Source organism: Xyrauchen texanus, chromosome 35 (assembly GCF_025860055.1).
Source record: "Xyrauchen texanus isolate HMW12.3.18 chromosome 35, RBS_HiC_50CHRs, whole genome shotgun sequence".
Taxonomy (NCBI): Eukaryota; Metazoa; Chordata; class Actinopteri; order Cypriniformes; family Catostomidae; genus Xyrauchen; species Xyrauchen texanus.
The window spans coordinates 3583159-3606460 of record NC_068310.1 but is presented as its reverse complement, the minus strand read 5'-3'; the positions used below and the strand labels follow the sequence as shown (position 1 = coordinate 3606460).

The following is a 23302-nucleotide window of genomic DNA, read 5'->3' as shown; positions in this document are numbered from 1 at the left end:
CTCTCCTCAGTCTGGCACGAGCTGCGGTGCTGTTCTCGCATGTAATGTGATCTTATGTTACGTTAAATGACATCAAACGACTATTCAACAATGACATTTTCTTTTGGTCAACCTTGTCGATAAAATCAAATAATCGTTTCAGCCCTAGTGTAAAACAGAAGGGAGCACAAACTCCTTGCTGTTGGCTTTCAGCTGTAACAAGACATATTAAAGTGAATATTGTCACAAAGTAAGGCCTAAATAAGAAAATAAACTGTATGGATAATTTAATTTATCAGTCAAATCCATGATTCCATCATTAAATATGATATTACAATGTATATATAATATTTTCTTACATGTTTCTTTTTTAATTGCATAATTTGTACCATTTTCAAGATTGACGATGATTTGTTGAACATGTGCTAAAAACCAGTACTGTCTCTTTAAGAAAACCAGCATTTCTGTAAAGAGCATCTGAAGGGTGAATCTCGGTGTTAATAATTTCTTCCCCCTATACTACACAATTACTGGTGAGTGAAACCTGAATATTTACCAGCCAGGAATATCAATATTTCACCCAGTCCAATTTCAAAGTAAATAAAAAATATACTCACACTTGTTATTTTTGGAGTAATAGATTATTGTTTTTTTATGTGTTAGAGTACACAACTACAACATTTCTTGAAATGCCCTTCCCTAGTTTATATGCTAACTATTCTTCAGATTTGTGTAAATCAAGGCACGGTACCTGTATAGAGTCTGAAACACTTTCCCTGCGCGGTTGCGTCCAGCTCTTCCCGCTCTCTGACATGCAGAGGCTTTAGAGATGGGCGTTATGATCAGTGACTCTATCGCTGTACAAGGGTTATACGCTCTCAGCTTCACAAACGCACAGTCAATCACAAACACCACGCCATTAATGGTGATGGATGTTTCGGCTATATTGGTAGCAACCACCACCTGAAAGAAACCAACAGAAGACATTAGTCTTAAAATACTATCCATGCTATAAAATATATAAGATTATAGAATATGAAATTGCAGTTTGTCCCAGTCTTCATATTTTATGGTATGTTATGTTGAATGTGTGCAGTTGCACCTTTCTGACAGTAGGGGACATCCTCTCAAACACTCTCATCTGTTCATTATAGGGCACACTGGCATACATGGGCAGCACATACAGGTGCTTCTTCATACCATAGCGGGACAGAGTTCGAGCCTGTTCCTTGAGCATCGACACTACATTCTCCACCTCCTCCTGTACACATTCAGAGGACTCGTCAATGCATTTTAAATTGCTACAACTACCAAGTTCTCAGACAATTTGAATAATAAAACAATAGATATGGTTGTCAATTTTTGGTTGTCAAATTTAAAACATGTGCTCTGTGGTGACTCTGCTAGGAAACCTTGGGTTTACAAAATTTAGCAAAAAAACAAAACGACTAATAAAACATATTCAAAAAGTGTCAATAAGCACCCCAACCCAAGAAGAGGCAACAAAGACGCAAAAATGTTAGTTGATTTTTTTTTAAACTTACAATGGAAGTGAATGGGGCCAATATTTGAGGGTTTAAAAAGGCAGAAATGTAACGTGTATAATTTTATAAAATCACTTACATTAATTCTTCTGTTAAAACTCATGTTTTATTTGTGCTGTAATATTATTTAAATTGTCATTTTTACAGTCATTTTAGCGTTTTGTTGATGTGGTGGTAGGGGCGTGGTCGAGCATTCATCCAGAGAGAAAGCGGTAAGGGTTCACACACCTGAGTGCTATAATGTCGTAACACCTGTTCCCTATCTGTCACTCACTCAACATTGTGTCGATGAATTGACACTAGGGGTCACCCTTGGGAGACCATCCATCTCTAATCTTTGAGAAAAGGCCAATGAGAATTGGCGTGTGGGATTTGCATGCCACTCCCCAGACAAATGGGCATAAAACGAGTGCCGTTGCAAACACACACTCAGTTTTCTTCTTCGGATCCGAGCGGACGTATTCACAGAGCTAAATTCCTCCTGCTGTTCCATTCATCTCTCTCTCTGAAAGGCTGTCCCCTTACACACAATGGTTGTATATAAACTATATATATATATATATATATATATATATATATATATATATATATACACATACATATACACACACACACACATACATACACACACACACACACACACACACACACATATACACACACACACACACACACACACACACACACACACACACACACACACACACACACAGCGAACCAAGTTGGCCTAGCCGCCTAGGCCAACTTAGATGAAAATCTTCCTCCCCTATCCCAGGCTGTTCCGGGAGTGGTCACAAGGATCCAGGTAAGTGCTTGGATGTCTCTAGACTTAGCACAGCCACAAGTGGCACCTCAGGCTCTGCCCCATCGTGAGGCCCCACCCGCTGGTACGTCCGACACGATTGTTGGAATCTCTTTCTCCAAACAGAGGATTACTCACTGGGTTATTTATGCCATCACCATGGCATACCATGCCCAGCATGTGCCGCCCCCTGCTGGCCTACGAGCCCACTCTACCAGGGGTGTTGCGGCTCCAAGTTGCGGCCGCCGCCCCAGTACGTGCATCACTTAGGCCCCCGTACGAGGTAAGTGCTCCTCATATGCTGGTTGTCTCCTTGGGTAACCCCGTGTGATGTATATTCCGCAAAATGCTTTCCCTGCTGGTAAACCGCACCTTCCTTGGGCAGAGGGCCCTCTCTCTCTGGTCACCGTGTTTGTAGTAACTCCTCCCCTCCTTGGGTAGGACCTACCCCAGTGCCGCTTCGCACGATGTGCTTCCACTCTGACCCCATAAGACCATCTGTTGTATTCCACTTAGAAGTCGTTGTTGCCCCCCTCGGGGGCCGGGTGTGGTCTCCACAGTGTCCTCCTCTTTAGAGGGACACCCCCCAACGTGGAACTTATATGGCCCCCAGCTGAACGATTTGTTCCTTTTTTGGGGAGAACAATAGAGAGAAGGCTACGGCTGGGCCAGCCAGTCCTTAAACATCTGAGCAGTTAGCCGCTCCCGGAGGTGTAGGAGACCACTTCATGCCTGCCTGTATGTTGGCGGTAGTTAAGCGAAAGCTTGCTGCGCTTGCTACGAGGCACACATAGTTCTGCCAATCTCGCACCACCAGTCTGCCTAACCCGGTTCAACTCTTGTGGCGTTTTCCATTGGTACCCCTAGTGTCAACTCCTTGACACAACGTTGAGTGAGTGACAGACAGGGAACATCACGGTTACTGATGTAACCTCCATTCCCTAATGGAGGGAATGAGACGTTGTGTCCCTCTTGCCACAACACTGAACCAACCGCTGAAATGGCCGGGTCTTTGGCTCGGCTCCTCAGTGCGAAACCGGAGTGTGTGTTTGCAAAGGCACTCCTTTTATACCCGTATGTCCGGGGGAGTCGTATGCAAATCCCACACGCCAGTTCTCATTGGCCTTTTCTCAAAGATCAGAGATGTCTGGTCTCCCAAGAGTGACCCCTAGTGTCAACTCATCGACACAACGTCTCGTTCCCTCCATCAGGGAACGGAGGATACATCAGTAACCGAGACGTTTCTGATTGCAGTAAGTACTTGGGAGAGCGATAAAAACGGACCACACCAGAGAAGAGGGAGAGAGAGCTACCTGTCTGAAAGAGACTGTGTGTGTGTTTAGTTAAAGCCCCTTTGAGTTTGTTTATTACAAGTTATACCTTTGAGTTGATGCCCAAGTTTCCTGTGTCCTCATTTCCCTCCCTTCCTTGAACTTTTAACATTACATCGTCATGACAACGAAGTTGTAAAATGGCTATAACTTTAAACAGAAAAGGTTAGTAAGTGATTTCATCACACCAAAATCATGTTAACACACATATTGTTTATGTCTTGTGGCTTTACTTTTCAAACATTGAGTATTTTAATGTTTGCAGACTGGCCCCCATTCACTTTCATTGTAAGTGCCTCACTGTAATTTAGATTTTTTCTTTTTTTTTTTAAAGGAAGGACGAGTCAAAATAAATTTTGGTGGTAATCAATATTATGACACAAATGCTGTCCATTGAGCTGAACTTGTATTGAACCCGAAATATTCTTTTAATTCTTGCATACCCTAACAGACTGATATGCACACATAATCATATTACGGCTATGTGATTTTAGTATCATCACAGTTAGTAAACAATAAATCAGTTTGAAACACATTAGTGAGGTCAAACATAAAATAGCAACACATTTTTTTGGCAGTCTTTTGTTGTCAGGTGCATCCCCCATAGATCTCGCACCTGTCCTGTGAGAAATGCCAACACATCACCATCATCTTCTGTCTCGTGAATCTTCAGCACCGTTTCCACCGTAGCCTTCACATAGTCTGGGACTGGACTGCAGAGAAAACATTTGAAAAAGTTCTGCTTAAACCATCATTGCTATACACAACAGAGAGATGGATTAATCTCATAGGGTTCATTCTCTCTGAACACAATGCTCATTTCATGAAGTACACACCTGACAGTGTAGAAGAGATCCACAGGGAACGTTCGGCCCTCAACGGTCAGAATCCCGCAGGTGTCTTTGCTTGGGTCTCCAGACTCGTTCAGGTTGAAGAAATCTTGAAATTTCTGTGAGAAAAACTGCTGTTTTAGATGTACATGGAACAAACAACGCAAATATAGTCCAGAAGCCAAAGACTGTACAAGCTGAGCCATATGAAATCTGTTTTATTTGTACCAAATTCCATGTTTTCCATTTCATTTTTTATAAATGTGTTTTTAAGTTTAATTATATACCAAAAACAAAACATGCCAAATCAAATGAATTTATTGAAATGTAATCACATGAGAATAGAACAATTATTTTTTAACATACAATTACATCATTTATTTTTTTTCAAATGAAGTGCTGTCAGATACTCACATTCCAAAACAAAACAAAAGTGGAATTATTTTTAATAATTGATAAAATTCATTGATGAAAACTTATTTAGTATAGCAGCACACTTTTATAAGAAACCGATTCAAGTTTTATGCTCGCATTCGTATAAGCAGTTCGCTATATGGCTTAATGTGCTTGTTAAACCGCAAAAGGCTGCAATTTAATTATATGAATACATAGTCTGCATGTGCTGAGCTTCATGGGATGATGATGATGATGATGATGATGATGATGCAGTATTATCAATGTATGTGTGGCCGGCTTCACACATTCACTTTGAAGCATCCATTTTTATTAATTTTTTTCAGAAATACATGAGTTTAATTTAATTTCATCATCAAAATGGTGTCCAATCAATTAATTTGTAAAAACAAAAGTGAAAATAGAACTTCTCAACATGTCATTACTGCCAAACTTTTTTCAAATGCAGTCTTGCTCATGATATATTGCTTTATTATTATCATTACAGTTAATATTACATTTTACTATACAGTTGTAATATATTTCTGTCACAATTTCTTGAATTTCAGGGCTCTAGCTTATATTTTGAAACAGGCTTTTATTATGACGTGTATTTTTTGCCAGAATCGTCACTTTCCGGATAAACTGTTTGCAACACCGAGACTTTTAAGTCATGTCTGAAATCTCATCTCTTTACACTGGCCTTTGAATCTGACAAATGAAATGTAGGACACAGTTTTGGAGTGTCTGTATTTTAGCATTATACATGCAGAAGAATTGAAATGACATGATTTAAATCTAGGAAAAACCCAAACTTGTTAATCATGGAATTCTTCAACATCATAAATAATGGACCAAGTATCAACAATCCTACTGAAGGCCTGTCTTTGGACAATAAAATGGTCAAGACACACTAAACAACCTAATTTAAAAGCAAAACGGGTCATTGGTCAGAAAGGCCCCTCAGCATGACCTTCTGAAATTCCACACAGTATTAAAGCAGACTTCTCTTTGAAAGTTTTCCAAAAGACCATCAGATTTGCACGACTCGAATACTAACACATTTCATCTTAATCTACACAAAGTCACAGTACTTTACCGATTTAACCTTCTAAAATGTACAGAATTCATTTAAATCCACGATTTATACAATACCTAGTCTTGATAGGTAATTCTGACAATTGCTTTGAACTGGGGTAACTTGTATAACTGACAAATTAATGATTATAGCCTGATGTACCTCTTTAAAATGTGTGCAATGTTTTATCCATGTTGTATAAACAAGGAGTTAACCATTATGATTTGTAACCAGGGATTTTCATGTTTTGTTACCTACATGTACACTCACCTAAAGGATTATTAGGAACACCATACTAATACTGTGTTTGACCCCCTTTTGCCTTCAGAACTGCCTTAATTGTACGTGGCATTGATTCAACAAGGTGCTGAAAGCATTCTTTAGAAATGTTGGCCCATATTGATAGGATAGCATCTTGCAGTTGATGGAGATTTGTGGGATGCACATTCAGGGCACGAAGCTCCCGTTCCACCACATCCCAAAGATGCTCTATTGGGTTGAGATCTGGTGACTGTGGGGGCCATTTCAGTACAGTGAACTCATTGTCATGTTCAAGAAACCAATTTGAAATGATTCAAGCTTTGTGACATGGTGCATTATCCTGCTGGAAGTAGCCATCAGAGGATGGGTACATGGTGGCCATAAAGGGATGGACATGGTCAGAAACAATGCTCAGGTAGGTCGTGGCATTTAAACGATGCCCAATTGGCACTAAGGGGCCTAAAGTGTGCCAAGAAAACATCCCCCACACCATTACACCACCACCACCAGCCTGCACAGTGGTAACAAGGCATGATGGATCCATGTTCTCATTCTGTTTACGCCAAATTCTGACTCTACCATCTGAATGCCTCAACAGAAACCGAGACTCATCAAACCAGGCAACATTTTTCCAGTCTTCAACTGTCCAATTTTGGTGAGCTCTTGCAAATTGTAGCCTCTTTTTCCTATTTGTAGTGGAGATGAGTGGTACCCGGTGGGGTCTTCTGCTGTTGTAGCCCATCCGCCTCAAGGTTGTGCGTGTTGTGGCTTCACAAATTCTTTGCTGCATACCTCGGTTGTAACGAGTGGTTATTTCAGGCAAAGTTGCTCTTCTATCAACTTGAATTAGTCGGCCCATTCTCCTCTGACCTCTAGCATCAACAAGGCATTTTCGCCCACAGGACTGCCGCATACTGGATGTTTTTCCCTTTTCACACCATTCTTTGTAAACCCTAGAAATGGTTGTGCGTGAAAATCCCAGTAACTGAGCAGATTGTGAAATACTCAGACCGGCCCATCTGGCACCAACAACCATGCCACGCTCAAAATTGCTTAAATCACCTTTCTTTCCCATTCTGACATACAGTTTGGAGTTCAGGAGATTGTCTTGACCAGGACCACACCCCTAAATGCATTGAAGCAACTGCCATGTGATTGGTTGATTAGATAATTGCATTAATGAGAAATTGAACAGGTGTTCCTAATAATCCTTTAGGTGAGTGTATAATATCAATGAAAATGTTTAGTATGTAAAGGTTTGCTTAGTTACATAGAGAAAGCTGATGACAACGAATATCATGTATCTTGTACCATTCTCAAGATATAAAAGTTAATGATTAAAATATGCACTATTTTTGAGAGGGAGCTTTAAAAGAATCTGAAACAAAGGACCATAAAATCAACTGTCGGAAAAGACAGCCCAGCTGACCATGTGACTCTGAAAAGTCACTTCTACTTGGCGCAAGACACCTTTGGGGATGCAGCCAATTTCAGTTCAAATGTTTCCAACCAGGAAGAACACGCTCTCTCTCTTCCTCTCTTGTCTTATCCCTTCTGCACTCTCTGCTCTGGCTCTTCCCTCGTGGTCTTCTCAGGATCTCTTCGGAACCAGATCCATGCCATGTAAGGACCAAGGAAGCTCAGGACTCAAAGTCCCGAGGAAGCCTCTCATTCTCCAACAGGAGTTGTGGATCCTCCATGAGAAGGCCTCGCTTCAAAGCCAACCTCATCATTCACACAGACAATAACTATACGATCTTACAGAGGTCCAAAACATAGATGGAACAAACTTTCAACCAAGAGCCAAGAACCAAGCAACACAAAGAAAGCAAGGATACACCACTACACGCAAGTATATCTTCAATATTGTGCTCAAAGTGCTGGTGTATTAGTTAAATACTTTGGGTAATCTGATTTGGCAAATCGATGTAGACTGAAATAAGGTTAAATGGTTCTTAAGGTATTATCAACAGATTCCATAAAGTTAATTTTCACTGTGTTGATCATTTATTTCACATTCTGTCACTCTTCTCATCAACCTGTCTCATGTATATATGTGTTTGATTAGATTTATGTTTAAAATATCAATAAATTTTTTATTCAGAGATGATTTGACTGGTATATTTTGATATATAATCTCATCCCTGTTTCTAAAATATTTAGCTTCAAAGCTGTACCTTAATACATGTGATATTAATTTCAATAAGCCATGAGAATATCATCACTCCAAAAAAAGTGAATTAATAATAATTCACTTATTAAAGCTAATTCCTTACAGTAGAAATTGTGAGCAGATACAAGACGTTGTATTACGATTTTAATGGGTGAGAATTTGTTTCAGACAAATAATCTAGTTATTTGTCATTTATCTAATTTATAATGGTTGTCGAACGTGACTGATTCCATAATAAATTGCCTTACATAGTAATGTAGAATCAGGACAGTTTAATTTAGTTCATAGCTCACATATTTCGAGACCCTAAATTCCCTTCTAAATTTAGCATACCAAATTCCCATACAGTATTTTAGATTAATGTTGTGTGTATGTGGTAATTTTAAAATGTTATGTTTTAAATTGTATTACTGTGAAGCACTTTGCTTTTAATAAATAAAGATGAGTTGAGATTAAAGTGCAATTGCTGTGATTTAATTATATGAATATATAGTTTGCATGTGCTGCTTGGTTCACAGTAGATTAGTGCTATACTCTGTCATCTCATACAACATGTTGTGAATGATTCTCAATGTCTGTGGAGTTTCTAGTGGATGAGAGGCCAGATGGTATTTAAAGTATACAGCTCTTCCACACTAAGATTGCAGCCTTTAACGGTTTAATAAATCACACTAAGACATGTCATGATTTTAATTTGATTGTCCATTTCAGTGTAAGGAGTAACAGAGCATGCACTCAAAAAGAGCATTTTAAAGCAGTCATGTGTCAGTCATTCTGCGCACTGGTACCGGATTGAGTCCGTGCTCGGTACTGCAGAAAAACTAGTTTTACATCTTTTTTTATTTTTGTATCAACTTTTGACAAAACTTCTTCTGACATAATTCTTGTTTATTTGATGTCACATGCATATAAGTAGAATAATCTTGTACCATTTTGACAATGTTGCTTTAATGCATTAAAGAAAACTTGCCTAATGATCAAAATCTGAAGTTCTGTTAAATAATAATTTTTTTTTATTATTAAAATTTTCTTTCTCCAGAAATTTTGGCATGCGTGTTCACAAGATCACTTATATTTGAGAATTATCAGCAAAAAAAAAAAAAGAGCGAGAGTAAATCTGCTACCCAGCACTGTTCCAAATCCCAAAGTCAAATTCTGCGTTTGATAATTGTGTTACTAGATTCCGTGATACCATCCGGGTTCTCCAAATCATGTGAATCATAGGGCCAATAAAGAACAGACATGCAAATTATTTACAAACATTTAACCTACCAACAGTCTTTTCATTGGATAATGTAGTTTTCTGATTTCAAATACTTTGGTGGTTGTAATTATTGTGCAAAATAAAGGGAATATTAACCTCGGCATCCAGTGTGGCCGAGGCTACAATCAGACGCAAGTCTCTCCGCTTCTTCTGAATCTGAGAAAAGAGAAGAAAAAAAATTTAAATGTAAAAAACCCCCCCAAAAAAACACACCAAATGATAATAACTGATGGAAATGAAAGTGTAAAGTAAAGTGTCACCTTCTTCAGCAGGCCGATTGCGATGTCCGTGTAAAGCGTTCTCTCATGAGCTTCATCCAGCATTAACACACTACACAAAAAACGAGAGCAATTTTTTAATATGCCATGACATCAGGGTCAGAAACTGACAAGGGCTCTGGGCTGAAGTCTCATATTATCTATAGTATACCATACAATATGTATTTATATATACTGTGTGTGTGTATATATATATATTTACAAAACAATATACTGTATATACCGATCAGCCACAAAATTAAAACCACCTGCTTAATATTGTACTGCCAAAACAGCACCAATCCGCATCTCAGAATAGCATTCAGAGATGCTATACTTCTCAGCACATTTGTACAGAGCAGTTATCTGAGTTACCATAGACTTTGTCAGTTCAAACCAGTCTGGCCATTCTCTGTTGACCTCTCTCATCAACAAGGCATTTCTGTCCACAGAACTGCCGCTCACTGGATGTTTTTGTTTTTGGCACCATTCAGAGTAAATTCTAGAGACTGTTGTGTGTGAAAATCCCAGAAGAACAGCAGTTACAGAAATACTCAAACAGTCCAGCTCGCACCAACAATCATCCATGCGATTATCTAATCAGCCAATCGTGTCGCAGCAGTGCAGTGCATAAAATCATGCAGATACGGGTCAGGAGATTCAGTTAATGTTCACACTAACCATCAGGATGGGGAAAAACGTGATTTGGAGCGTGTCATGATTATTGGTGTCAGACGGGCTGGTTTGAGTATTTCTGTAACTGCTGATCTCCTGGGATTTTCACACACAACAGTCTGTGTGTATATAGAGTGCATTCATAAAGCATTCAGACCCCTTCATTTTTTTCACATTTTGTTGTTGCAGCCTTAAGCTAAAAGGCTTTAAATTATTAATTGATTTATTTTCAGATCAATCTACACTCAATATACCATAATGACAAAGCAAAAAACAGATTTTTGATAACTTTGCAAATTTATTAAAAAGAAAAAAAATGAAATATCACACAGTTTAATTAATATATTATATATATATATACCGTATGCAGAATAAATTAGTACACCCCCTCTGAACAAAGATATATTTCTATTTCTAAAAACATACTATTACAATTTATGAGAAGAAGACAAAATTGAAATGTATTAAACACCATGACAGGGCGGAGGGCAGGGCCGGGTCGTGATTCTACACACCTGGCCTCTTATCAGGGTAATCAAGCCTTCGAGATGGATAAAGTCTGATTGCGGACGGTGGTGCGTGCGAGAGAGAGATTATTTACTGGCGTGTTTGTGTCTTTTTATTTGATTAAATTTTGTCTATATTGTCAAGCCGGTTCTCGCCTCCTCCTTTCCATTAATCCCTTTATACTGGTGCCGAAGTCCCAGGAAGGAGGAGGGATACGCAGTAGTGGAGTTATCGCCACAACCATCCACCCCAACGGAGGAGCGAGGGGAGAAGGGGCTCCTAGACGACTACCTGGAGCAGTCAGGGCTGCTGCCAGGGGCTGGGGGAGATCCCTACTAGCCGCTAAACATGTAGATGGTGATGCTAGAGAGAGAGAGAGAGAGAGAGAGAGAGAGAGAGAGAGTGAGAGTGTTTGTCCACCGTGTGTGTTTGTGTGTGTCTTTTTATTTAATTAAATGTTGTCTATATTGTCAAGCCGGTTCTCGCCTACTCCTTTCCATTAATCCATATACAAACACATACTGTACTTAACAAAATTTAAAGATATGTTATCAATATCTATAAAAGAATTAAATTAGGCAGCTTTGCTAAAATAAAGGGTTGCAAAAAAAGAGTATACCCTTGAATAAATTCAAACAGTGTTTCATATTTTAGTACTTAGAAAGTCCTCCATAACTTTTAAATACTGCTCTGACCCTTCTTGACATCAAGTGTCCAAGTTCATGACATATTGTCACGTCTATCCTGTTTCACTCCTGGAGGATGACCTCCTTGAGTACTCTGATGTTTAATGGGGAGTGATGCTCAACTTGCTCCCCACAGGTGCTCAAATAGGGTTAAGGTTGGGTGACATACTATCTTGTTTATCCATAGCAAAGCAGCATGGCTTTGGAATAATGTTTGGGGTCATTGTCATGATAAAAAAGTGCCTGACAGCCCAGGGTGGGGAGAGAGGGTGGCATCTTTTTTTTTAAGATTTTGCTGAGTATCTGTGACTTCATGATGCCATTGGTGAAGTACAATTCCCCATACCTCCAGCACTCATAAATCCCCATATAAGAACTTTACTACCACAGTGCATCACTGTGGGTACCATGTATTCCCTCCCTCAATCCTGTGTGACACAATGCATTTTGGAATCCATCAGAACCCCAAAACATTTTGGCTCATGAGACCACTGTATAGATTCTCAAAGGTCTACACCTTTATCAGTATGGGTCTTGGCAATGGCAAGCAGTGCTTTCCTGTGTGGATGACAACCATGCTTTCCAAAAGTTGTAAGCCATGAAGCAATCTAACCAGCTCCGAGGTGAATCACAACATTACAAACTTTGAATTGAAGCTAAAAAGTATTTGAAAATTAGACAAAAAGACCAGGGTACAAGACTGTGTACTTAATGTAGTAGAATGAACTACAATCCCATAAAGCATTGTGAATGACACAATCCGATAAAAAAATGATGGAAAAATCTAAATCTAAATTGTATATTCAGTTGTATATAAATATTCAGATATATATAAAAAATATAAGTAGTTAGATAATGTAGTAAGATTTGACTTGCATCATTCACAGTTCTTCATGGGAGTGGGCGGTCACTGCAATTCTCCTCGGGATCATGGGTAGTGTAGTTCTTTACCAAGAATTAAACTATTAAGTTTAAATTATGTGGACTAATGGCTTCAACAGAAGTGCATACTATTGATTAACAAACTCGGAGCTCACAGTAGATCTGTCTTTAAACGTTTATAAGTTATGTTTAAATATCTAATTTACCTTTGGTGAATTTTTACTTCCAATACCAGACTGATGGAGAAACTACAGCTATTGGTCAATTAAAAATGGATGCAAATCTAGTGATTTTAAATATCTGGGACACATTCATTGATTTATTTAGTGATTTTATCAGGAATTTATAAATAATTTAAAAGTCTTTACCCCTTTTATCCATTATGATTTATTTAATGAATACATTTTTAGACATTTTGTCAACTTTTTGGCATGTTTTTATATGGTTAGAAAAACTGTGCCCTAAAAAAACACTCTGAAAATCAGTTCCAGGAGGAAAATATTGTTCCTTAACACTTTACAATGAGGTTCCATTTGTACATAAAAACAGTGTTCAAAACAATGTTCCTACCTTAACCTGATTCACTACGTTAGGCCTATAAAAATGATTTTATTTTGAGTAGTCGGTCAGATTTGGTGTGAGTCGCTGGCTTAAGTCGTTCATCATTTTGTCATACGGTCATGTCCGTAAACACAGGAAAGATTAGCTGGCAGTCACGTGTTCCTGAAGGAGAAACTACACTCTTTACTTTAGTTCAGTCAAAGTCACACAGTTCAGGTCAGCATCGCTGCAGTCTAGATGGATGTTTATATTTTCACTGTTTGTCAAAGTTCATTACATGCTATAATACGTGGATGTTTTCTGGTAGGGTTGTTAAAGCTTATATTGCTTGTCATGCTTGTATGAATCGAACAATAATCGTGTGTTAACTAATCGTGATGTATCTACAATGTCCTATGATGTTTCTGAAACATGTTGACTAATATTCATGACTTCTGAGTAATTTATAACATTGATGTAGTTTCCAGGTTCCCTAAGGGTGTCTGTGCCACTGTTAAATTTATTTTTCCCCAGTCGCAGAAAAGAACAAGCTATCGCTTATTGTCCTTTCAGCAGTCTGTTTACAATGTATAATAATCTCAAGTTGTTTAAAATTTACAGATTTCATAGCACAGTAAAGTACATATTAATTTGTTTAGTGTACTTTTATCTATTATAACTTCACTGCTAAATAAATTATTAAAGGTATTTTTTAAATGTTATATTGTATATTTCTGCATATTATTTCCATGTTTAATAACATATATTTAATCCCCATCTTTATTGAATCCTCGTTTTATGTTTTTAGTAGGGCTGTCGTAAAAATAAATTCACGCATTTTAGTCGCAATGCTTTCCTGAGAAATTCAAGCTTGTAGTACCACCTGTTTACTCCAGAGGGCAGTAAGTGAAATTTCAGCTGTGTGAGCAACACACAGTTTATACAGTGAACAAAACAATAACAACCCTTCAGCGGACACACAACATACACATGCGTTACGTTCTTGCGTTCAAAACACTTGAATGAGCGCAAATGCAAACTAAGGGATCTCAAGATGTGTTTAAAGATTGAGTATTAAACTATATTTAACTTGATACAGTGACCTAAACATTTAATTTTTATGACGTAACACACCAGAGACGTGACACAAGCATGTCTGATGCAGGTCGTATGTTCTTTACCTCACAAATATTGAATTACCAACAAGGTTAAGGAGGTGTCCTTTAAACTGTTACACCATATTTACCCAGTCAATCTTTATTTAAGAAACATGCTCCCTGAAATAGATCCACTTTGCTCCTTCTGTAATGCTGTAGATGAATCTGCCCCTCACCTTTTTCGGGAATGTGTCCATGCTGTATTATTGGAGAAAATGTTGTTTGTACGTACATCCATTTTAACTAGTTTTTCTTTGCTTTATAAAGACGTTTTATTTGGTTTTCACAAATTTGATAACTTCAGGTAATATTTTCTGATTGATCTGTTTATTTTTCTTGCCAAGTTTTTTTTTATACATAAGTGTAAATTTATGTCTATAAAGCCCCTATTTGCTCTTTTTTGTAAAGACTTGAAATATTATTTAAATACTCTTTGCACCTCCAACAACTCCAAAGCATTGAAAACCATTGCACTATGTAATGAATATAATGTCTTGGCATTATTGTAAATATATATATATATATAATGTCTGACGCAGTTGTACATTGAAGGGTCCCCTCAAAATAAATCTCCAACTGATTGACAAATTCACTTGTGAAATGTATTGCTGTGAACTGTATGCCAATGAATGACTTATGATCAATAATAAGGTAGTAAACAATACATTGTATTCTAAAGCCGCTTTTTGAATGGTCTTATCAATGATTAACTCTTCTGCCACAAGAATTATATATATAATTTTTTAATATTTAAAGATAACTATGTATAATTATTTCATCATTATACATTGAATTATTGTTATATGAGGGGCTTTCTCAGCAAATATTTGTATATGCGATTAATTAATCGGGACACCATGTAATTAATTTGATTAAAAATGTTAATCGATTGACAAACCTAGTTTTTAGTTTACAGTGTTATTGTGTGATTTGTGTAGATGTACTATTGTAATTGTGGCAGGGCGGAGGGTGGGGCCGGGTCGTGATTCTACACACCCGGTCCCTTAACATGCTAATTAAGCCTCCGAGAGGGATAAAGGCCGACTGTGGAGTATGGTGCGATTGAGAGAGATCGTTTACGGACATGTCCATCATGTGTGTGTGTTTGCGTCTGTTTAATATTATTAAAATATTATTTGTATCGTCAAGACTGTTCTCGCCTCCTTCCCATTGAACACTCTTTACAGTAATATTATGGTTTTACTTGCATTATCATCTGAGGCTGTAAAATATAATATAAAAATAACAAAGTCTTCCATTGAACTCGTATCAACCATATCACAAGTTTCACTTCTTAAATTGATAAAAATGTATACTAGATAAAACACTTGAATAATCATATTAAAATATGCTGGTAACTTGTGGTGGTTTGTTATCTGTGTAAAAGCACTTTGTGTGTAGTGACAGTAAAGTGCTATAAGTGAACAATTCATTCATTCAAAATAGGTAAATATGAGTATTGTAACAAGTAATATTCAGTTTTAAATGTTTAATCGTATAACTTAATATCAACATGAAAATAGCACGTTATTACTCTGGCTCTTAATATCACTCAGTCATGATAACACACAGATGATGAACAGGTAAGCTCAAATCATGTGATTCATCTGCGCAGAAAGACAGTGGCAAAACACGACCAACTTAAAACTGTTCTTCCGCAAATTGCGAGCAATTTTAAGTTTCAAACACAGATCACAAAGTTCCATAGTATAGCTTTACTATTAGTCAACAACATGATTCAACATGAACTAACAACGAACAAAACTTTTACAGCACTTGTCAAGGTTACTCTTAATTTCAAAATATACTTATGTTAACAATAGTTAATTCAATATGAACTAATAATAAAAAAAACAGTCTATAGTAAAAATGAGGGCTGTCAATTTAAAGCGTCGGTGCAATTAATTATCTCAAATATAATGCATTAAAGAAATGAACACAATAAACCATGTTCTGGACCGTAATAAGGAATATTCCTACCATCGGAGCAATTCAAGCTTGAAGTACCTCCTCTTTAAAGCAGGGGGCGAAACATCAGCTGTATTAGCAACAGGCTTAATTCAGCACTAGATGAGAATGTATAAGATTTTGGCTCACATACTTTCCAAAATAATTACAAATGTGCTCGATTCTATAAAAGATGAGGCTGGATCTGGATTCATAAATGATAGACATATTTTAAATAATATTGGTCTAGTTTTAGATGTTTTAGATCATTCTAGCCTAGTTTTGATGATGGTTTTCTTTTTTTTAGATTTTTAGAAAGCTTTCCACACTTTGGAGCATAAATGTATTTCTCAGTCTCTTGAAAAGTTTGGATTTGGAGATTTCTACTGTAGTGCCATACAAACTTTATACATGAATGGCAGTAGTTCTGTTCTCCTAAAACATGGTGCAACCCACCGCTTTGAAATTTCAAGGGGAATTAGGCAGGGCTGCCCCATTTCACCTTACCTTTTCCTTCTTGCTGCTCAGCTTCTTTGTACTCACATAAAAACTAGCAATCTGAAAGGAGTAGCTATTGCTGAAGGAGAGGTGATCATCAGTCAGCTTGCTGATGACACCACCCTCTTTCTTAGGGATGCTTTGCAGATCCCTTTGGCAATACCTTTGATTGAGTTTTCATCGGGCCTGCATTTAAATATTCCAAAATGTGAGCTTTTGGCCATAAACCAATGGCAATGACCCCTTTATTCATAATATTCCTGTGAAAGAAAAGGTTTGTTATTTAGGAGTTCATATAGTGAAGGACCAAAAAGAAATTTGCATTTTTAATTTTCAACCCCTTTTGGATAAAATTCAGAAGAGATTTAACCAGTGGCTACAAAGAGATCTCTCTTTGTGAGGTAGGGTACTTCTTACAAAGGCTGAAGGTCTCTCAAGTTGTGGAAAAATTCAATTCATTATATTAGAATATTCGTTGTAATGAACATTAATGAAAAGGGTGGTCTTAATTTATTGGATTGGATGGAGAGAGGAATCACCCCGACTGAATGTCTCGCCAGCGGGCACGACCTCCCATGGCTAACCTGGAAGACCCTCAACAGATTACGAGTGGAACAGGGCAGGTGCAAAGCACTTATGAAAATATGGAACCACCAGACAGACGACACATGTAGCTGCGGAGCAGTACAGACAATGTCCCATCTACTGGAGTGTGAAAACGCCCCTTAGTGCAGTGCCCAGGATCTGGCTGAACCAACTACATCAGCTGTGATCTGCGCCAGATATTGGCAGAACGACATCTGAGATTGCAACGGACTCGAAGAAGAAGAATTTATTGGATTTTAGCACATTAAAATGAACTGGTTGAAACAGTTTGAAAGAACCCAGGGTCTTTATGGAACTTTATTCCCAATTAGGTGGCCTAGATTTCCTTTTGTTATGTAACGACAAAATTGAAAAATTACATAAACAGGCACTTTTGGCTTGGTCTTTGATATTTAAACACAATTTTTCACCCCATAAATATTTTATTTGGAATAACTGTAATATTTTATACAAGAATAAATCTCTATTTTTTCAGAATTGGTTTGATAAAAATATTTTGTTAGTCAGTCAATGAATCAATTCTCAAGGGTTGTTGTTTTCATACAAGGAATTTCTAGATCATTTTCAGTTTCCTGTTTCTCCAAAAGAATTTGCAATAGTTATGTGTTCAATCCCATCAGGTGTTCCTGTTTTATTGAGAGATGCTAAATCTCTACTTCCAGTCTATTTGAGTTTGGTTAAAAACCCTTTTGGTAAATTGTGTTTTGCTTCACCCTACAAAAATGATACTGGATTAATCCGTTCATTATTCCAGCAGGAAATTGTTACTTTACCACCTGTAACTGCTTACTGGAATAATGCAGCAGGTAATACCTGTTGGGAAAAAGTGTGGATGCTTCCACATCTCTTCATTTTAAACAATAAAGTAAAAGAGATTTCTTTTAAAATAATTCATAACCACTACTTAAAGTTCAAAAAGGATCTTTCCTCCAGTTGCTCTTTCTGTGCCAACTCTGACAAAACTGTAGAGCATCTTTTTTGGTTTTCTCCCTTTACTAAAATGTTCTGGCAAGATGTTTTAGGATTTATTAGGAATGAATTGTGATTATGATCAATCTAAAAAAGGTCAATTTTATGTAATTAATCTGATCTTGTTACTGGCCAAGTTCCACATACATAAATCTAAATACCTAAATGCTAAACCTCTCTTTCTTGTATTTATAAAAAATTTCAATTAAATTGTCTGAGAACAGAAAAGCCTTAAAAACATTATCTGTTTGCAATACTTTTCCTTTTTTCAGTGTCATGTAATTCTTATAATTTGTCAATATGTACAATTTAATTATATTATGTGCTTTTAGTTTTTTTTGTTTTGTTTTTTCTTTTCCTCTTTTTTTATGTATTTTGTTGTTGACTGTTACTACTTTCTGTACTGTTTTGAGCATCAATAAAAAATGAGAATGTGTTCTTGCGTACAAACACAGCTGGATGGAGCAAAACTCCGAATGCAGGAATCTCAAGACGTGATTGTCTATGTTTCAAACTATGTTTAACTTGACACAGAGAACTAAAAATGGTATGTTTATGATGCGATGCAACCAAAGAGCTCCAAAAGCATCTGTCTGACACATATTTACAATAACGCATACTTAAACGCACACTTGGGATAGTTCATCCAAAAATGAAAATTATCTAATCATTTACTCACCCTCATGATGTCCCAGGTGTGTATAACCTTCTTTCTTCAGCAGAACACATTTGAAGAAAAAATTGAAAATATCTTATAAAATATCTTAAAAATGGAAATTATCGATATTAACGTCATCGAAACGACACCACAGGTTAAATTAATGTCTTCTAAAGCGATACAATTTCTTTTGGTGTGAAAAAGATCAATATTTAAGTACTTTTTTACTACAATCCAATGTGAGGGTAAGGTTCATGAGGGGGTCTCTTGTGTGACATATCCATGTTGCCATGGATAACCGAGGTAATCTCAAGTTCTCCACTTGGTTGAGACATCCAGGATAAGCACACAAAAACATCATTGTGAGTAAAGAAACAAATACAGATCTAAACCAAAACCAACCGAGCTAATTTACAGTGTTCCTCCTCCTCACTTGTAAACAGTGTTGCTCTTCCAGCTGTGACTCACATGTGTCAGTTCTTGCGTGTTTCAAATGCCAATGCGATTACATCACGTGCGTACCGCTGCAGAACAGAAGCATGATTTAGAGTTACAAAAGTACTCCAATATTGATCTTTTTCACACCAAAAGAAATTGTATCGCTTTAGAAGACATTCATTTAACCACTGGAGTCATATCGATGACGTTTATGCTGACTGTCTGTGATTTTTGGAGCTTCAAAAGAGAAATGTCCATTCACTCGCATTTTAAGGACCTGCTGAGCGGAGATATTTTTCTATTTTTCTTCAAATGTGTTCTGCTGAAGAAAGATAGTCATACACACCTGGGATATCATGAGGGTGAGTAAATGATTAGAGAATTTTCATTTTTGGGGGAATTTATAATAAATCCCTAACAGATTGACAAATTCTATTGCAAAATGGATTGCTGTGAACTGTAGGACAATGAGAGGTTTATGTTCAGTAATATGGAAATAAACAATTTATTGCCTTCTAAAGCCATTTTTTGTCTTATCAATATTTACTCATCTGCCACAATAATATACATAATTTTATTAGATAAATTACAATTTGTATTATATATTTTATATTTAAAATTATTAAAAACATAAATATTTATAATTATTTGATCACTCCATGTTAAATTATTGTTATTTGAGGGAATTTCTCATTATGATTAATCATGATTAATTAATTGCCATATCATGTAATTAATTCCAATAAAAATTTTAATTGATTGACAACCCTAGTAAAAAATATAATGCTCATTGTTAGTTCAATATACCTTATGCGACGAGCATACCATTATTGTAAAGTGTTACCAAAAGTTATAAACAATAAACAGATCATTTTGCAGTACCTGTATTTCTTTAACAGTGGGTCAGACATCATCTCCCGCACCAACATCCCATCTGTCAGAAACTGAGAGACGGAAAATGACCGACTGCAACTGAATCAATGCTTCAATTCAATATTTAAAGTATAAGGTACAGTAACCTTACAAATGTTAGTTTAAATGAAAATGTAAAAACATGGAAGCTTTTAATTGTGGGATAGCTTTAGTAGTAGAAAAGTACTGCATCTACCTTTATGCGTGTGGCGTGAGGGTCAGAACAGTCATCAAATCTGATGGTGTAGCCCACTTCATGCCCCAGAAATGCCCCGCGTTCCTCTGCAACACGACTGGCCACCTGCGCACACAGTTACAGACAATAGTAATAGACAACAGCCTGCAGCAGGAATGCATCTGAGGTTTAGGCATGAAGAACTGCCGTGCATACATACAGATGTAGCGGCCACCCGTCGAGGTTGAGTGACACCAATCACCTTTCCGTCTGCCGCCCATCCCGCCTCCAACAAGTACTGCCACAAACATCAACAATGAGAACCATTACAGATGCACTAAGCAAGCTTGCCAAAGAAAAAAGCCTGATTTAAGATCCGGCATCAATGTTGCGACTAATTGCATCCGGAATGGTCTTGAATCTGATTGCTCAAGGGCATCAGACTGACCTGTGGGATCTGTGTGCTTTTTCCAGATCCTGTTTCTCCAACAATCACCACAGTCTGGAAACTCTCCACCAGATACAGGATGTTGTTTCTGTGCTGGAGGGAAAACAAAGAACTTTTGCACATTTTTGCACAAAACGAAAAACAAAAAAATTATTTGTGCAGGTTCACAGATCTGCATCGGAATCAGTATTATGTTGGGTGGCTGTCAGTTTCACCTTAAACACTGGCAGACTCTGTCTCTGTTTCTCTATAGAGAGAGCAGTGTGAGGGTTAAAGATGATGGGCGAGCCGGTGGTCTCGGTGGACAGATCTCTCTCCTCACACACACCGGGTGCCTCTGATCCTGCAACCAAACACACATGAAGATTCAATGCACTGACAGCATCTCATTCTGTGTGATGCATCGTCAGGTTCAATCGATACATTCTGAGAGACTGAGTAAATACATCTTCATCACATAATGTCAGTCTAGAGCAGGACAGTGTAATAACTGTAAAAACTAACGCAATACGCTACAAGTTGCTGTGATGTGATGCAAAAGGCACGTGATCATGTTATCACCGCTGCAGTAGCACACTAACGCTTCATTAACATCACGACACACACGCCCTACTGCTCACAGTAAATGCATTTACTGTGCTTTCATAAAACACTTCTAAGTTATATATATATATAAACATATATAATGTTAGTTCTGTTGTGCTAGATGGTGTACATTTTACCGGGTTTCCAGAATTTCATGGTGGAGTGGGGCGCCGCCATGATGCACGACGTAATGTGCTTCAAGGGACGTCATCAAAACACGTAAGCTCTAATTTGGACCCTAGAGGGCGACAAAGACTGGACGAACCAAAACAAATCGTCCGATATATTTGTTTTTGGTAGTAATAATGCTAATCATATTATTAATAATAATTAAAAAAAAAAAATAAACTTAATAACATTTTTTACATAAATATATTTTCAAATTTTATTTTAAAGTGATTTATTGTGATAATTATTTGTTATTATTTTGACTTGTTCCTCTTTCCTCAATTATTATTATTATTATAAATACTTTACAATAAAAACTATTAAACACATTTGTAATATTTTACTGTATATTTTTTTTACAATTGTGATTTAATTTTATTACTGTAAATGTAAACAACATAATACTGTATAATTTGAAGTGTGATTTATTTTTATTATAATTTATAATTTATTTAACTGTTTTAGTTTTTATGGAATTTTCCAGGTTCAATACAAGTTAAGCTCAATCAACAGTATTTGTCAAGTAATGTTAATTACCACAAAATAATAATAATAAATAATCACTTGAACTTGTCCCTTTTTTTTTTATTTGAAGAATAAAACAATATAATAAAAAAATAAACACAATCAGGGTTACAGTGAGGCACTTACAATGGAAGTGAATGGGGCCAATCCGTATACATTAAAATACTAACGGTTTCAAAAGTAAAGCCACAAGACATAAACGATATGTGTGTTAACGTGATTTTAGTGTAATTAAATCACTCATAAACTTTTCTGTGTAAAGCTATAGCCAATATTACAAATTTGCTGCATCTGGTATAACATTGTAATGCATATCCTGGATTTTATCACACTTAAATTATGCTAACATGTATACTATTTATTTCTTGTGGCTATACTTTTGAAACAGTATGTATTTTAATGTTTATAGACTGAGACCAATTACTTCCATTGTAATTTCCTACCTTTAATATGTGATTTTTGCTTAATTTTTTTTTTTTTTTAGTAAACAAAGAATGTCAAAATGATTTAATGTGGTAATCAAACTTATGCCACACATGCTGTTGATTGACCTTAACTGAAACACTCTTTTAAAAAATTGATAATATAGATCTCATAGTACTTTAATTATAAGATCAACACATTTACTGTATATGTATAAAGTATTTATTTTTTTATTTTTTTATTGCTAAAACCAGGATGAAGACTATAGTATATTTTTCAATATTCTAGTATGATTTTATATCAAAGTACTTACATAAGTTTCCTGGCCTTTGTGTGACCCAGGAGAGAGCATATGAGGTTACTAATAGTGTTGATGCTGCAGAGGCCTCAAAGAGCACCCAGCTGTAACAAAATAATGAGGATAAGGACCTTGAAACACAGCTGAAGATAAGCAGTAAAAACAACTAGTGGTCAAATTAATTAAAAAGATAGACTAAAGCCAAGTTTCTACCAGTAAAAAGATATCAAAAGACTCTGTGAGATAATGTTGGCAAATAGTATCCATTGGTTGCAAAAATAATTACTACATAA

The 23302-nt window shown here is 36.7% G+C and overlaps 1 protein-coding gene across 1 annotated transcript in view; it reads right to left on the bottom strand.

Annotated features, from left to right (window-relative positions):
- Nucleotides 1–21773, bottom strand: part of LOC127628787 (probable ATP-dependent RNA helicase DHX35) — a 36157-nt gene extending 14384 nt beyond the window's left edge. The window contains 13 exon segments of the mRNA XM_052105674.1: nt 731–755; nt 757–942; nt 1082–1240; nt 4273–4369; nt 4493–4605; nt 9752–9811; nt 9916–9985; nt 20358–20419; nt 20584–20688; nt 20783–20860; nt 21011–21103; nt 21226–21353; nt 21733–21773. Coding sequence (XP_051961634.1) covers nt 731–755; nt 757–942; nt 1082–1240; nt 4273–4369; nt 4493–4605; nt 9752–9811; nt 9916–9985; nt 20358–20419; nt 20584–20688; nt 20783–20860; nt 21011–21103; nt 21226–21353; nt 21733–21772 — 1216 coding nt within the window. The 5' untranslated portion in view covers nt 21773.
- Between the last annotated feature and the right edge of the window lie 1529 nt (nt 21774–23302).